Here is a 15,851-nt window from a genome sequence, read left to right as displayed (position 1 = left end):
CCACCAACAGCATTGGGCTAAATGGTGATTTTGGCTTAGAGGATGCACTCAATGATGCCCACTGGCTCAAAAATACTTTCCCCCATATAAAACCATACAAAAGTAATGATTATAAACAATAAAAAAAATCCTGAAATTACTTTTTGTACTATCAGAATGAAATACAATAAAATTGGGAACGTCTAGAGCTCTATCAGTGAATCATTTTATGCTCTTCATGTCTGTGAGGAGCCAACAGGAAGTCAGCTGGCTCAGCCAGAAGAAGTCTCTAAAGCTGTGTTCAGACAGACATTAGTACTAAATTATGCAGCCCCCCCCAGGAAATTCACTCCACTCATGCAGCAGGGACTTTTCAAAATTAGTGGCCTCTTCATTAAGTGGCACATTGAGCCCAATTTTAACAGGTGAATACTTTAACTTATGTAACTTGATTAAGTGTTGACAAAATGATTAGGATTGTTTTATTCTATCAGAGTCAAGACATAATTAAAGGTTTACTATTTAAAAACCATTTTGGGGTATAGTTACTCTTTAAAATATGAATATGAATTAAACCCATGTTACTGTACATCCATGTCAAAATTAAAAGATCAAAACTTGATTAAATGTTTACCTTTCTCATTTGGTGCAGATGTTTTCACAGACTTGTCCTGAGGCTCTCCATCTGATGTTGTGCTTCCATCATTCTTCTCTGAGTGTTCAGCATCACCAGGTTCAGTCACTGGATGACACTAAGAAAACAGATGATTTTATTTACCCTTTAGTTCACCAGGTCATCACAACAGAGAAGGTTCTGATGTAACAGATTTAGACTAAACATGTTTCTAGACAATATAGGAGAACAGGGCAAGTTCTAAAACCTGGATTAAAACTATTAGAAATGCTATAATCGTCACCCCAGGGTAGATACAGTAAAGTAGATGGTCTTAAATGCCTGCCATACATCAGTGATTGGCTGCAATAATATTGCAACAATTTTAAATTATGATATTTAAAAGGTGTGGAGCAAATTTCAGATTATACACAGAGGGTAACCAGTTGTGTGAGAAGTGCGACATTCCAAAAAGAGTAATATTTATAGTTTAAATAATTTACAAATTCAATTTCTTCATTTTTGGACAGAACCCCAGTATTGTCCAAAATTAAGGAATTGACACCCGCTCATAAGACAGGATAAGGTTAGCTATCTTTGATTTAGGACTTGTCTTCCAGAAAATTTCATGCATAGAGAGGCCCAGACAGAGACAATGAATACAAAATTGAAGTTATTATTACATTACAAATGGTTATTTCATACCAGTCAGACTACAGTAAATCACATGTTCCAGATAATTGTGTTAAATGCTGGGACGAGAAGGATACATTTCTAGATTTGTATGAGAATGTCAGCCACAGGAATTCTGAAAGAACGTTTATTAAATGTGTGAGCCATGTAACTGGTAAAGCAGTTCCTCTTCGAGCCAAACTCTGTGTAGCTGGAATTTGAAATGAAGACTTGTCACTTTACAGCAATCATGGTTTCATGGTGACTTTGCACTCCTCTGGAAAAACGTGGACATACATTCTATAGGAATATGGACCAAGGAATTGAAGCCTGTCTTGCTTTGGAGTGGTTTACTTATGTTGTTAAAAGGACAGACACAAACTTTACTTGTTAATGACTTTTTGGAAAGTCACACTTTTGAAGGACTTTGCTATTTTTTAGCTTTTTTGTCCTTTTTGCTTTGGGAGAGGGAATGTGTACTGATTGTTTAAATGTACATATTGTATACATTAAAACTCAAATAAAAATATCTTTTTTTCTAAATGTTATTATTATTAATTAACAAGATGAATTGTGTTGCAGTCACTTTCTATAGCATCTAATTTGGTTGTAAATTCAGGTGTTAGAGCTTACCTTTAGCTTGATTGCAGATGCATTCTTCTCGGACTCATCTACTGGAGGGAATGTGGAAAAAGCAGATTGGACAGTAGATCTATACCCATTTATCTCATGATAAGCTGTTCCCCATAAAATCAATAACTATTTGAGTGCACATATTCCTACAGATATGAATACTTTTCATGAGGACATATTTCATTTCATACTGTCACTTGCAATTGTGAATTTTAACATCCACAGGACAGGCGGGCTTCCTCGTGCTTCTGTATTTTTGGAGCCACATATCATGCGCGCTGCCAAGCTGTCTGAGAGTGTGCACATTACAGACTTCCTCTAGCTGAGCCAGCTAACGCCCTGTCAGCTCCCCATACACATGAATGGGATAAAATTATTGAATTATACAACTGGTCTTGAATTTCAAGGTGTTTGTAACAGTCAGAAATAATCCATGTCTACATAGTTTTCGAATAGGCCTACTGTTACATGAATTTTCCATCTGAATTTGAACCCTAAAATATATATACACTAAATAAATAGTTATATGTACACTGGAAATTCAGATAGACGAATTTGAAATTAAAATATTTCAGTGCTGTAAATTCAGAGGTATTTAATGTTCAACATTAGATATTCACTTGTTTATAAAACTAAAGTCTGTCTGGCTATTTTCTTCCATATTCACCTTTCTTATCTGATGCAGTTGGTACTTCAACTGTGATTTCAGACTCTCCTGACGTTGTTTCATCGTTCCTCTCTGAGTGTTCAGCTTCACTGGGTTCATTCACTGGATCACGCTACAAAACAGATGATTTGTTTTACAATAAATTCCTCAGGTTAGACCCACTGACAACATGAAACCAAGAAAACAGCATCTGGATAAATAGAGATAATATAACAAGTTGAAGATAAACAAGATGCAGTGGTGTCACGATCAAGAGAGTGATAAAACAAAAATAAAGTCTGTTAAGGGAGTCATTGAGTCAAAACCTTTTCAGTTTAAGATGAAGATAAAATAAAATATCTCATATCTTTCTGAAAACTTAGATGTGCTACCAAACAAACTTCCTGTGAATAAAGGTTTTGGATAGAAAGAACTTGGAACTGTCCTAAATGCAGCTGTCTGATGATGACAATAATGCCTTTACCTCGGCTTCAGTCTCACTCTTCTCTAACTCCTCGACTGCAGTGCAGGCTAATGTAGGAAAAACAGAAAACACATGATGAGCTTCAAAATCATAATGTTTGGTTAGTGAGCTACCTGAGGTTTATTAAACTTTATTTTCAAAACTTAAAATTGCAAAAACTTAAACTGCATTACCAGAGGGACAGAGCAGTGTACTACTGAATCAATGTACTTTGGTTTCTATTATTAATTCTGAATTATTAGTTTGATTAGTTTTCTTTTTTCTTGAAAGGGTTCAGATGAGACTGAAATAGCCATGAAAAGTTTCAATTAAAGAGTGAGTGTATTGTGTAATCCTGCTTGGTCCCTCCCTTTACCAGAGTGGGTGGGATTGTTCAAACACTGGCAGCGATATGAGAGAGTAGTAGTAGTAACAAACTTGTGCTGTAGCTACAAGTCAACCTATGACAGAACGCTGACTTTACTGCTTTATGTGAGGATTTGATTGGCTGTATGAAAACAAGTTGTCTATCTAAGTAGTATGGAAGTTAAATCCATTGAATTAATGTAAAAGGGGTGCCATCATGAAACCAAAAATAAAAGTTTTACCCCTTCAGTCTCTGATTTTTCTCTCAAAGGAAAACACAGGACAAGTGATCTACAGAGCAGATGTGTATGTTGGAGTGGACAAAACAACTTTAACTTGGACTGTAGCAGGGTCAGTTCTGATCCGAAACACCTTATAATCTTCTTTTACACTGATTATGTATTTTTTTCTCTGATGACATTAGTACAGTCCTCTTTGTACCAAGCCCCCACCAACAGCGTTGCGCTATATGGTGATTTTGGCTTAGAGGATGCACTCAATATTGCAGGATCACATGATGCCCACTGGACCAAAAATACTTTTTCCCATATAAAACCATACAAAAGTAATGATTATAAACAATAAAAAAAAAATCCTGAAATTACTTTTTGTATTATCAGAATGTGATACAATAAAATTCATGTCTGTGAGGAGCCAACAGGAAGTCAGCTGGCTCAGCCAGAAGAAATCTCTAAAGCTGTGTTCAGACAGACATTAGTACTGAATTATGGAGCCCCCCTCAGGAAATTCACTCCACTGATGCAGCAGGGGCTTTTCAAAATTAGTGGCCTCTGCTCACTTCATTAAGTGGCACATTGAGCCCAGTTTTAACAGGTGAATACTTTAATGTATGTAACTTGATTAAGTGTTGACAAAATGACTAGGATTGTTTTATTCTATCAGAGTTGAGACATAATTAAAGGTTTATTATTTAAAAACCATTTTGGGGTATAGTTACTCTTTAAAATATGAATATGAATTAAACCCATGTTACTGTACATCCATGTCAAAATTAAAAAATCAAAACTTGATTAAATGTTTACCTTTCTCATTTGGTGCAGATGTTTTCACAGACTTGTCCTGAGGCTCTCCATCTGATGTTGTGCTTCCATCATTCGTCTCTGAGTGTTCAGCATCACCAGGTTCAGTCACTGGATGACACTAAGAAAACAGATGATTTTATTTACCCTTTAGTTCACCAGGTCATCACAACAGAGAAGGAGAACAGAGCAATCACTTGTATCCAACAATAACATTGAGCTGTCACGTCTGTCCATGTACCATGCAAAGTTCTAAAACCTGGTTTAAAACTATTAGAAATGCTATAATCGTCACCCGAGGGTAGATACAGTAAAGTAGATGGTCTTAAATGCCATACATCAGTGATTGGCTGCAAAAATATAGCAACAATTTTAAATTTCAGATTATACGCAGAGAGTAACCAGTTGTGTGAGAAGTGCGACATTCCAAAAAGAGTAATATTTATAGTTTAAGTAATTTACAAATTCAATTTCTTCATTTTTGGACAGAACCCCAGTATTGGCCAAAATTGAGGAATTAACACCCGCTCATAAGACAGGATAAGGTCTGATATCTTTGTTATTTAAAGCAGTTCCTCTTTGAGCCAAACTCTGTGTATTTGGAATTTGAAATGAAGACTTGTCACTTTACAGCAATCATGTTTATTGACTTTGCACTTCTCTGGAAAAACGTGGACATACCTTCTATAGGAATATGGACCAAGGAACTTGAAGCCTGTCTTGCTTTGGATTGATTTACTTATGTTGTTAAAATGACAGACACAAATTTAACTTGTTTGTGACTTTTTGGAAAGTCACACTTTTGAAGGACTTTATTTTTAGCTTTTTTTCCTTTTTGCTTTGGGAGAAGGAATGTGTACTGAGTGTTTAAATGTACATATTGTATACATTAAACCTAAAAAAAAAAATCTTTTTTTCTAAATGTTATTATTATTAATTTACAAAATGAACTGTATTGAAGTCACTTTCTATAGCATCTAATTTGTAAATTAAGGTGTAAGAGCTTACCTTTAGCTTGATTGCAGATGCATTCTTCTCCGACTCATCTACTGGAGGGAATGTGGAAAAAGCAGATTGGACAGTGGATTTTAATCTTACTTTTATTGTTGAGTTTTTAATGCTGCATGATTACTAAACTTTGACAATGTCCAACCTTTATCCATCTATTTTCTAATCCACTTAACCTGCACAGAGTATAGGGTATCTATACCCATTTATCCCATAATAAACTGGCAGATTTATGTGTTGGCCATGTGAACAGTAATATAAGGCTTACATCTATGAAACATACAATTTGAAGCAGCTTTATCAAGACTTGTTGATAAGTTTACAGTAACAGATACAGAACATTCTGGAGACAATCTTAAAATTTATGTTTCAGAACAAATAAAATTATATTGTTATTAAAATAAAATATTTTTTCACATCAACAAAATTAACCCTTTTGTAGTTTTGGTCTTTAGTCTGTTTGTAACATCACAATTTCAGCAACAATTTTGTTGTGACTTCAGTGTTTTCAAACTCACAAAAATGAAACTTAAGTTGTATTCAAGCACAATTTTCCTTTAAATCTCACCTGTTTGATTTTGCTGAGACACAGAGGAATTGATCCTCTCTTCTTCCTGGGATTTGTGGTCCAGCTGGTCTTTGTCATCACACATCAGTCCACTGTAGCAGTGTGGATCATTTTCAGACACCAAGTCATCTATGTTCTTCAATAATGCTATTATCTCATTTACATCCATCATACTGTTGTTACATGTAAGGTATCTTTTTTCACCACTATTAGCTTCCAACTCTGTCAATGCACTGTCACATTTTTCATCTGTCTTATGAGTGACAACTGTCAGTAAATAAGGAAGTGATCCTTTTCCAAAAGTTTTTTCTAGCCACTGCACTCCTGAACTATACTGGCTGATATGCAGACCATTTTGTAACAGTAAGAGAAAGGCATGGATTCCCCTCTTTAATGGGAATTTGTCAATGTTTTGAAGACCAAGCATGTTGATGACATATATGCGCCGACCAAACAAATCATACAGTTTGTGTGAAAATTGTTCCTCATTTGTTTGCACATCATGGTCAAGTAGGAGGTTGTTCGATCCAATCTCAATGGAATTTGTGTCACCAACTAACACAAGTGTACGATCAGTTGTCACTGAAACACAATAAAGAATAATATCATAATGTTGCAATCACTGAAGCAACACACTTTTTTGACATTTTTCTGAAATACAATACAAAATAGGGAAATGGATTAAAGTATTTCTTACATTCTTTGATTTCTCTTGCAACACTCTGACTTGTGCACTCCAGCCTGTCGCTCTCCCCTGCAGTCTGCTCACTAATGTCACTGATGTTTTCATTGTGGACCTCTTTGACGTCATCAGCCTCTCCTGCTGAATGGTCAAAGTAGCCAAATGTGAGGATATTGTTTATTGAGTTTTCATAATTCTCCACGGTGTTTGAAACGTGACTTAAATATAATCTGAAAAACTTGTTTTATTATTATCATTCCTGATGTTCTTAAAGTTCAAAAGTCAATTTCAGAAACTTAATTTCCAGTATATGTATATGTTTAGATGTCACATATTCAAGAAATTATGTTCAAATTCCTAAAATTCATCTAGCTCAATTTAGATGTAAAACTTCACATTAAGTCACTGAGACTGAGATTGCTCAAAATGCCTTGGTTAAAGATGGATCTATTAAGAAGAACTGGATACTGCGTTCCAAGATATCACCCCAATCATTCCTATGAAGGTTGCTCACTGTGCACATACACAGAAAAAGGGTCCAACCCAGTACCCACACACTGCGAGAAGCCACCTCAGGGAGCAAGCAAGTATTCGTACAGAACCTTTGACAACTTGTTTAAACCCTGATGCTTTCATGATTTGTCACTTTAATATGCAATTCAGAACTAAGCTGTTGTACCGTTGATTTGACTCACTGCTTATCAGCTAACAGTCATCTCATCTGTTTATCACGTCTCTCATACCAACTACACAATAGATACCTCTGCATCATGCATTTAAATCATTCACTAGCCATAACCTTGTGTACCAGTTTCCCTTTCCCTCTAATGTCTTGTCTGTAAATTGTTGTAGTGTTTAGTACTTGTAGCTGTAGTATTAGTAATAAATATGTATGTAACTAAAGTGAACTTATCGATGTTTTCTTGTGCTTGTATCTCAGTCACTTAACCTTAAAAAGACAATACTGAAAACTACAAAAAGAGGAATTCAGAACACAGAAATTCAGATAGATGAATTTGAAATTAAAATATTTCAGTGCTGTAAATTCAGAGGTATTTAATGTTCAACATTAGATATTCACTTGTTTATAAAACTAAAGTCTGTCTGGCTATTTTCTGCCATATTCACCTTTCTTATCTGATATGAGTTATGTCACTGACGAATAATTTCATATTGAAGTGGTGCACAATAATAATTCATAATTCCCCATAAAACCAAAAACTATTTGAATGCAGACATTCCTACAGATATGAATACTTTTCATGAGGACATATTTCATTTCATACTGTCACTTGCAGTTGTGGATTTTAACATCCACAGGACAAACAGGCTTCCTCATGCTTCTGTATTCTTCTGTAGGTGTTTGTGATGGTCAGAAATAATACATGACTAAATAGTTTTTGAATAGGCCTATTGATACATGAATTTTCCTTCTGAATTTGAACCCTAAAATATATATACACTAAATAAATAGTTATATATACACTGGAAATGGTTTTGAATTTCAATATTGAAAACTCCAAAGAGAGGAATTCAGAACACAGAAATTCAGATAGATGAATTTGAAATTAAAATATTTCAGTGCTGTAAATTCAGAGGTATTTAATGTTCAACATTAGATATTCACTTGTTTATAAAATTAAAATCTGTATGGCTATTTTCTGCCATATTCACCTTTCTTATGTGATGCAGTTGGTACTTCAACTGTGATGTCAGACTCTCCTGATGTTGTTTCATCGTTCCTCTCTGAGTGTTCAGCTTCACTGGGTTCATTCACTGGATCACACTACAAAACAGATGATTTGTTTTACAATAAATTCCTCAGGTTAGACCCACTGACAACATGAAACCAAGAAAACAGCATCTGGATAAATAGAGATAATATAACAAGTTGAAGATCAACAACATGCAATGTTGTCACATTTAAGAGAGTGATAAAACAAAAATAAAGTCTGTTAAGGGAGTCATTGAGTTAAAACCTTTTCAGTTTAAGATGAAAATAGAATAAAGTATCTCATATCTTTCTGAAAACATAGATGTACAGATGTGCTACCAAAAAAACTTCCTGTGAATAAAGGTTTTGGATAGAAAGAACTTGGAACTGTCCTAAATGCAGCTGTCTGATGATGACAATAATGCCTTTACCTCGGCTTCAGTCTCACTCTTCTCTAACTCCTCGACAGCAGTGCAGGCTAATGTAGGAAAAACAGAAAACACATGATGAGCTTCAAAATCATAATGTTTGGTTAGTTATTGATTTATCCCATATAAATTTATCCCATATTTAATTTATATAGATTTATTGAACTTTATTTTCAAAACTTTAAATTACCTTTGTCGTTTGCCACAGGTGGATTTTCAAATTCAACTTCAGGCTCTCCTCCGGCTGCTGTGTTGTCATTGTCTTCTGCCTCCATCTTATCTGCTCCTCATTCTTTACAGAATAACAGGACAAAGTCACAAACACAAATACTGAAATAAAACATTTCTGTAGGTGTGAATTGCCTTTCAAGCTGACTGGACAGAGTATTAGATAAAGACAAGTACTATATCTAACATATAACTCATCTTGGTGAACATGCTGAATATTTCACTGAAGGTGAGAAAAGTCCAAATTTTGCGATGTGGAAAAGAAACATCGTTTTCCATTTTTCCTGTCTCCTTTTTCAATGAGTGGACCAAGAGCTGAGTTATTATTTTAGGCATATCAGTAAGACATGAACATTAATTACAAGGTATATGAGCCACAGCTTGTCCAACATGATTTTTTGTAATAAAATTTCTGTCAGCCAGGGATGTTTCTAGGATTTGACGACACTCAGAGCTTAGCCTGGACCTCTGTAGGTGGGTCCACTCTTCCCCAGATTTTTTTTTTGATAAACAAGCTCTATTATAATTCTTTTTTATAGACTCTGGCACCTTATTTACATTCAAAGTACATGTCTTAATCACTGAAAAATTGAAATGTGTACCTCAAAATCTGTTGTTTACCTTCCAGATTAATTATGCTAGTAATTAGTATTAGTATTGACTAGAAGCATACTTCACAACTGCTATCATTAAACATATATTGACATGATATCTACATTAAAAGAATAGAGAAAAAAATCACTGTACTGGTAAAACTAAATTGGGAATAATTTCATTGTATGTTGCAGGCTGTAGTGATTCCCACAAGTCTTTACACAAAACAACTATAACAATGTTAAATAAACTCACCATTGTTTTGTGTTTTCATAGCTGTGCCTCTTCCCAGTAGATGACAGTTATCAAATGGAAACACATGGGAATATATATATCCTTCATTTCTGGGTGTATCCCTCACAAACATCCCCTATCCGCTTTTCACAAGGCAAGACTTCAGCATGTGCATTTCCTGTAAATCAGTGACAACAAGGGAAAGTGAAAATTGGACCATAAAGTCAGGAGTTTAATCAAAATAATACAAGCAGAGGTTTTTGAGATGATTTAAAGAGGTTTGAGCATCATTGTGGCTCTGTCATGAAACTCTTGAATTGTGTCTCCCAAATCAACAAACAGAAATAAGGACAAAGCTACAGATCTGAGGTAAGGTTTGAAAGTTTCTTACAGCAGATAGTTGGTTAGCACATTACTTAGTTATTTTCTTGTAACCATTATTGTGAAAATCTATAAATAAATATAATCTTAAAAAATCATCACACAAGTAAGTTTAAGGAAAGTTGTTCTGGAGGGTGCAGTTGGTCTGCACCCTCCATGGAAGTTTTGAAATGAAATCACAGCTTTAGAAAGTTCTGCAGAACACACTACTCCACCTTCCCTCAAACTTCCAACTGGTTGTTACCCCCTTACTTTATGACTTCATAACTTCACATGTACCTACATGTATGAATCAGTATGTATTGTACTGGTACAACTAAATTGGGAATAATTTCATTGTATGTTGCAGGTCATAGTGATTCCCAGAGGTCTTTACACAAAACAACTATAACAATGCTAAATAAACTCACCATTGTTTCGTGTTTTCATAGCTGTGCCTGTTCCCAGTAGATAACAGTTATCAAATGGAAACACATGGGCATATATATCCGTCATCTTTGGGTGTATCCCTCACAAACATCCCCTTTCCGCTTTTCACATGGTGAAGAGTTCAGCATGTGTATTTCTTGTAAATCAATTATAACAAGGGAAAGTGAAAGTAGGACAGCTCTGTTATGGAATTTTCCATCTTTAGGGGTTACAAATTGGGTTACACTGTAATTCTTAAGCAGGAAGGGGACATTGTCTCCTCTCCTTAAGACTCCAGCTGTCTGTGATGTTTTGGGGAAAGCAGAAACCTCTCTGATAGAGGGTATATCAGCATTGCCATGGACATTCGAACCAAAACTGCTGAAATTCCATGCAACGTGACCTAAACTGACACGGGTAAAATGCAGTTCCTTGTTTAGAATGTAGTGAACCAATTAGACTAATTTTTCATATTGTAGGCTGATAAAGACTAAGACCTTCAGGGGCAGAACAGAAAGAGACAGCATCCGAGTTGCAAATGACTTCAATGTTTGCTATTTCAATTCTCCTTGGCCAAGTACTTCAATAAACATTTTCAGCTTCAAGACATCAAAGGCTCGTGTCCATTTCTCTCCACCGAGGTGCTGACCATCGCTCAAAATATCCACAACAAGCTCTACCTCAGGATTTCCCGGAAACCTCGTAACAGTACTAATAACACTAAAAAAACATGAATCTGTTAGTGGAGTTTGGCTTTCACATAACAATGTAAGAAAGGCAATAAACACAGTTAATAAAGGTACAAGGTCAGGTTTTATGGGTTTAAATATATTCTTATGCTTACCATACACTAAAAGACTTTTAAAAGACTAAAATTTGACACCCTCTCACATCTAAAGACATCAGTCACTGACCTTTTAGTCACAGACTAAGATTTTGCAAAGACTGGGTATCTTGCAGGGTCACTATTTGCAAGACTACAACTAGATTCCTTTTGAGATTATTTCCCATCCTGCTCCTGGTGAAATTTGCAAGAAGAAAAATGGTTGAACAATGGAGAGACAGAAACAGAAGCTGCTCTTGTGTGTGCATCGGTTTGTTCTGAAAAACCAGCCAAAAGAAAATGTTAATTATGTCAATCATTCATAATTCAATCATGTGTGGAAAAGCAGTAAATACACTGTAGACACACAGCAGCTGACAGAAAGAGGAGGTCAGAACATACAGAGAAATATTAGCTTTTTCAGGATGAATAAATGTTAATGTAACTTGTAAAAAGGGAAGCTAAAGGGCAACAAGAATGCTGAACTTTCAGGTTTCATCAGGACTCATTAATAACACCATCAATTACATCATGTTTAATCAGGAAAGTAGTTTAAAAACACACAATCATTTACTGCATACTGCTGTTAGAAGCTGGGTACAATCAGCCACCATCAGTAATCAATACAAACACACATTATTAGGCTGTAAACTATTAATCAAACCAATAACTAACAGCAGTCAACGTCACACAACCTTATCATACTTTAGCAGTTACCTGGTGTTTCTGTAGTGGTGACAAAACATTAATAAATATACATATTAGTAGTTTGAATTAAACTGACGCTCCTGCGATCTCTGCCAAACTCCCTTAAAGAAATATGACATTAGCAATTCCAAAAACACATAACTCTAGAAACACAAGAGAAAAGGCGTCATATGTCGACAGTCTTCTTGTCAATTCGGCATCAGTATAATCGATAAAGATAAACTGTATTTCCGTACAAACTTTACAATTTGGATTTTGTTCGCTCAACTCGCCACCAGCCTCCGTTGGTTTGCTGCAGTATTTTAGGAGGAGAAGACGGTGGGAATGAGAGGAGAACAGGTACAAAAATTAAAATTTCTCAGTAAAATACGTGCTGGTTGGTGGATCAGATGCAAGCCAAATTAAACACAGACTCATAACACTGTTCATTCAAAATTTATCGTGTGTGTGACGGTATTTTTTCGGTCGTTACAGTAACTATGCTGCTTCCCAGTTGCTGCTGGGGACAGCGCACCTTCACTATTTGCATGAGCCAAGACTAAAGACTATTATACATGTTTGAGTTTATCGGAATGTCAAAACGATCATGAAAACGAACATGGTAAAACTCATGATTTTATTGCCACATTAGAAATTTGTCTGTGACAGTGAAATCATTTGAAAAGTCGTCTGGTGTAAGGCCAGCATTAGATGGGATTGCTAAAACTGATCTCAAACAATCTCGCTGTTCTGGAATGAGAGAGAGTTGCTTTAGAGATGAGCTCCTGAATACATCTCAAACTTGGATCTAAGCAGTGGGACATTTTGCAAAATAACCTTCAAATAATCTTCAGAAAACGCTCTAAAGAAGAGGTAACAGTATAATTCAGCAAGAACAGAAGAGGAAATATCATCTTTGGATATATTTTTTAAAACAAAACAACTAGCTAGCTGTGAACTGCTACCTGCTACCTGCCACTGTTACCAACATTCCAAAGGAGAAATTGCACTTAGAAAGCTAACAGAAGAGTTATTTTGTGAAGATAAGAAGAAGAAATGAAGGGGTCCTTGTTGGTGGTATTCTCTCTCTCTGTCTCCATTTACAGCAGCCTCTCCTAGTTCCAACTATGTAGTGTCTTTGTCCATGTCTACGTCTTCATCTGTGTCATCGTGTGGAGTGCAAAGTCGTGTTTGGATTGACTACAGAACAGTTTTATTTGGTAAGCTCAGTTGTCAATGAGACTTTGGTTCTTCCTTGAAAAGGACCTCAATTCGCTTTAGGAGGCATATTTTCTTATTTTCCTGCAGTAATAGAGTTGTTTAATCAAATGAAATGTCTAAGCAATGATCGCAAATTACTTAACAACACGCAACACCTGATATTTAAATATAATATCAGCTGATGTTAGTTTTGTCCAGTGAAGTTGTTTTCAATTGTGTGACATTTAAAATGTTTAAACCATTAATAAATGGTAAATAAACCATGAAACTACCAGTTTCATATTCACAACCGTCCATCACAGACTCCAGTCATCAATGCGTACACAGTTTGAAGTTGGAGGTTGCCATGTAATCAAGTTGAGTATCCCCCATATCCAGCTTATCAATCGTTATCATACTTAACTCACTTTTCACAGAAAACACACAAACCTGGCATCTCTGCAGAGATCTTAACCATTAACATTATGTTAAGTTAAAATGGCTAGTCAGTGGTTACAGAGCTGAGTAGTTTTTAGCAGATTTTTAAATTTGGTTTTGAACGTACTGATGGAACTGCAGCTCTTCGTATCATCAGGCAGGACATGCCACTGAGTTGTGGCTGTCACAGAGAAAGCTGATTGTCCAAATGCAGTGCAAAGAAATGGTACAATCCGGTATAGAGGATATTCTGGAGGATCTAATAGAATTTACTGAGTGAGTTTACACACAGTCTAAGGTTGTTTTTTTTCCATCTGTGAGAATGGGTAAAAAAAAAAGTTTTGGCATGTGAAAATGTATTTATTTTTTGTCAGGATTTGAGGTGTTTGTTGTAATACTCATTCCAGCCACAACTTACCACTCTAAACACAAGGTACATATATTGTGTGTTTGCAAGTTATTAAACATTACTGTCATGTCTTTATTTTGGCTGTATTTTAATCAGCACTAATCTGCTGTTAGCGTTAGCTACACTGACATTGGCTGTTAGCCCACTAGCTAGCAGGCTAACATATTGTTCATGGCTAACCGCTACAACCTAGGTTAGTTAGTTAGTTAGTTAGTTAGTTTACTGTAACGTCAGTCATGGTAACGGTGTCACTTCACCCCTTATGAGTGGGATGTTTTACAAATAAAGTTTTTTTTTAACAAAAATGTATGAGTGGGACATTTGGACATTTGCTAAGGGAATAGGATAACTTTGTAGGCTACATTTAATGATAGCTATACACAAGAGAATAAGCACTCTGGATACATTTTGATGTTAGCTATATAAATTAGTCAGGTTATTATTCATTTTTACGAAATAGAATTGGATGTTGTTTATTGAATATTGCAATTATAGTACAATGCTTATTCTTAATAAGTCCTTCAGTTGACAGATGAATCATTGGTACTTATACAGTTGGTTCTCAAACCTTTTCATGTCAGGGACCCCCAAATTTATATGTAACTGTCTGAACAGACAGTTGATATATATAATGTAGTATAGAATTCCATAACTGTCTGTACTGTAGGTGGGGAGAAAACTGTCACATCTGATCAGAATAGTCATTCTTATACATTGTGCTAATTTGTTGTGAATAGAATATTAGTAAAGTTAAACTACTCCCCATTTTTATGGGGACCCCCTCAATGACTCCTTGGGGTCACCAGACCCCTATTTTCTATATCACCCTTGAGGTCAGGTAGCTCATTTTTGTTGTTTAATATTCCAGAGGGAAGTCCAACATTTTACTTGTGGGTCCAACAACTCCTAGAGGTGTAATCCACATCGATGAAGTAGGAGGCCATGTAAGGTTAATAAGCTTTGTTTATTTATTCAATGAATAAAATACTTAAGTAACAGTAACTATGACTCTGAATGATGCTGTCTTTTTTCACAGAGGGCAGAATGAGACCTACACACTGTTGGGGAAAAATCCAAACCGGATCAGCTGTGCGAAGGTAAGGTGTTATAAAGTATGACCCAAACTGTCCCAAACTGGAGCAGTGAGCTAAACTTGAAAGTTCTCAGAGAGAAAATAAGAATATGCTGTTAGTCTTACTAGAATGCCTTTATATGTAACACAGTAATGATTGTACAACATGCAAAGCATTAAAAAGACCCAATTTCAGCTCACTCTTTCAATACATTATGATTATGCTTCTCACTTTAAGTAGTGGATTTTCTCTTTTATGTTTTTTACTTTTAGACCCTTCCTTGCCATAACATACAATATAAGATTATTGCAGATTGGAGTAGAGTCATTTCATCTGAATAAATCATTCTTTCTCTTGATGAAATCTATAGGAAAAATACAGTATGCACAATTCAAGGGACCAAGCACACCTGAAGGTTCCACTGGTGGAACTTTTCTAGCCAAAAGGAAGTCATGACAGTACATGTTACATAACTTGCTAACACACAATATATGCACCTTGTTTTTAGAGCGTATGGAGAAATTAAAACTCACCTGGAAGAAAACATGAATGCTTTCAGTGCTA

General features: G+C 35.5%; 1 protein-coding gene and 1 long non-coding RNA gene across 27 annotated transcripts in view; one reads left to right on the top strand and one right to left on the bottom strand.

Moving 5' to 3' along the window:
* Positions 1-10,691, bottom strand: part of LOC137168212 (interferon-induced very large GTPase 1-like) — a 65,472-nt gene extending 54,781 nt beyond the window's left edge. For 2 of the 26 annotated variants that reach the window (XM_067570722.1, XM_067570725.1), the window contains exons 1-12: positions 9,890-10,073; positions 9,003-9,104; positions 8,816-8,862; positions 8,345-8,456; positions 6,686-6,811; positions 5,989-6,570; positions 5,421-5,461; positions 4,416-4,533; positions 3,028-3,074; positions 2,565-2,676; positions 1,898-1,938; positions 614-731 (exon numbers count right to left, since the gene is read on the bottom strand). In XM_067570722.1, coding sequence (XP_067426823.1) covers positions 614-731; positions 1,898-1,938; positions 2,565-2,676; positions 3,028-3,074; positions 4,416-4,533; positions 5,421-5,461; positions 5,989-6,570; positions 6,686-6,811; positions 8,345-8,456; positions 8,816-8,862; positions 9,003-9,087 — 1,429 coding nt within the window. In that variant the 5' untranslated portion in view covers positions 9,088-9,104; positions 9,890-10,073. Of the gene's footprint in view, positions 1-613; positions 732-1,897; positions 1,939-2,564; positions 2,679-3,027; positions 3,075-4,415; positions 4,534-5,420; positions 5,462-5,988; positions 6,571-6,685; positions 6,812-8,344; positions 8,457-8,815; positions 8,863-9,002; positions 9,105-9,889; positions 10,074-10,659 lie in introns of those variants that run through there. The other 24 variants (XM_067570716.1, XM_067570720.1, XM_067570732.1 and 21 more) reach the window with 21 other exon arrangements.
* Positions 10,692-12,543: 1,852 nt separating this feature from the next.
* Positions 12,544-15,416, top strand: LOC137168371 (uncharacterized). The gene is made up of 3 exons (XR_010924270.1): positions 12,544-13,387; positions 15,083-15,163; positions 15,251-15,416. It is a non-coding gene; the product is annotated as an uncharacterized lncRNA (long non-coding RNA).
* The last annotated feature ends 435 nt before the right edge of the window (positions 15,417-15,851 follow it).

Source organism: Thunnus thynnus, chromosome 17 (assembly GCF_963924715.1).
Source record: "Thunnus thynnus chromosome 17, fThuThy2.1, whole genome shotgun sequence".
Lineage (NCBI taxonomy): Eukaryota > Metazoa > Chordata > Actinopteri > Scombriformes > Scombridae > Thunnus > Thunnus thynnus.
The sequence above is the reverse complement of the archived record's forward strand: the minus strand, read 5'-3'. Positions and strand labels throughout refer to the sequence as shown.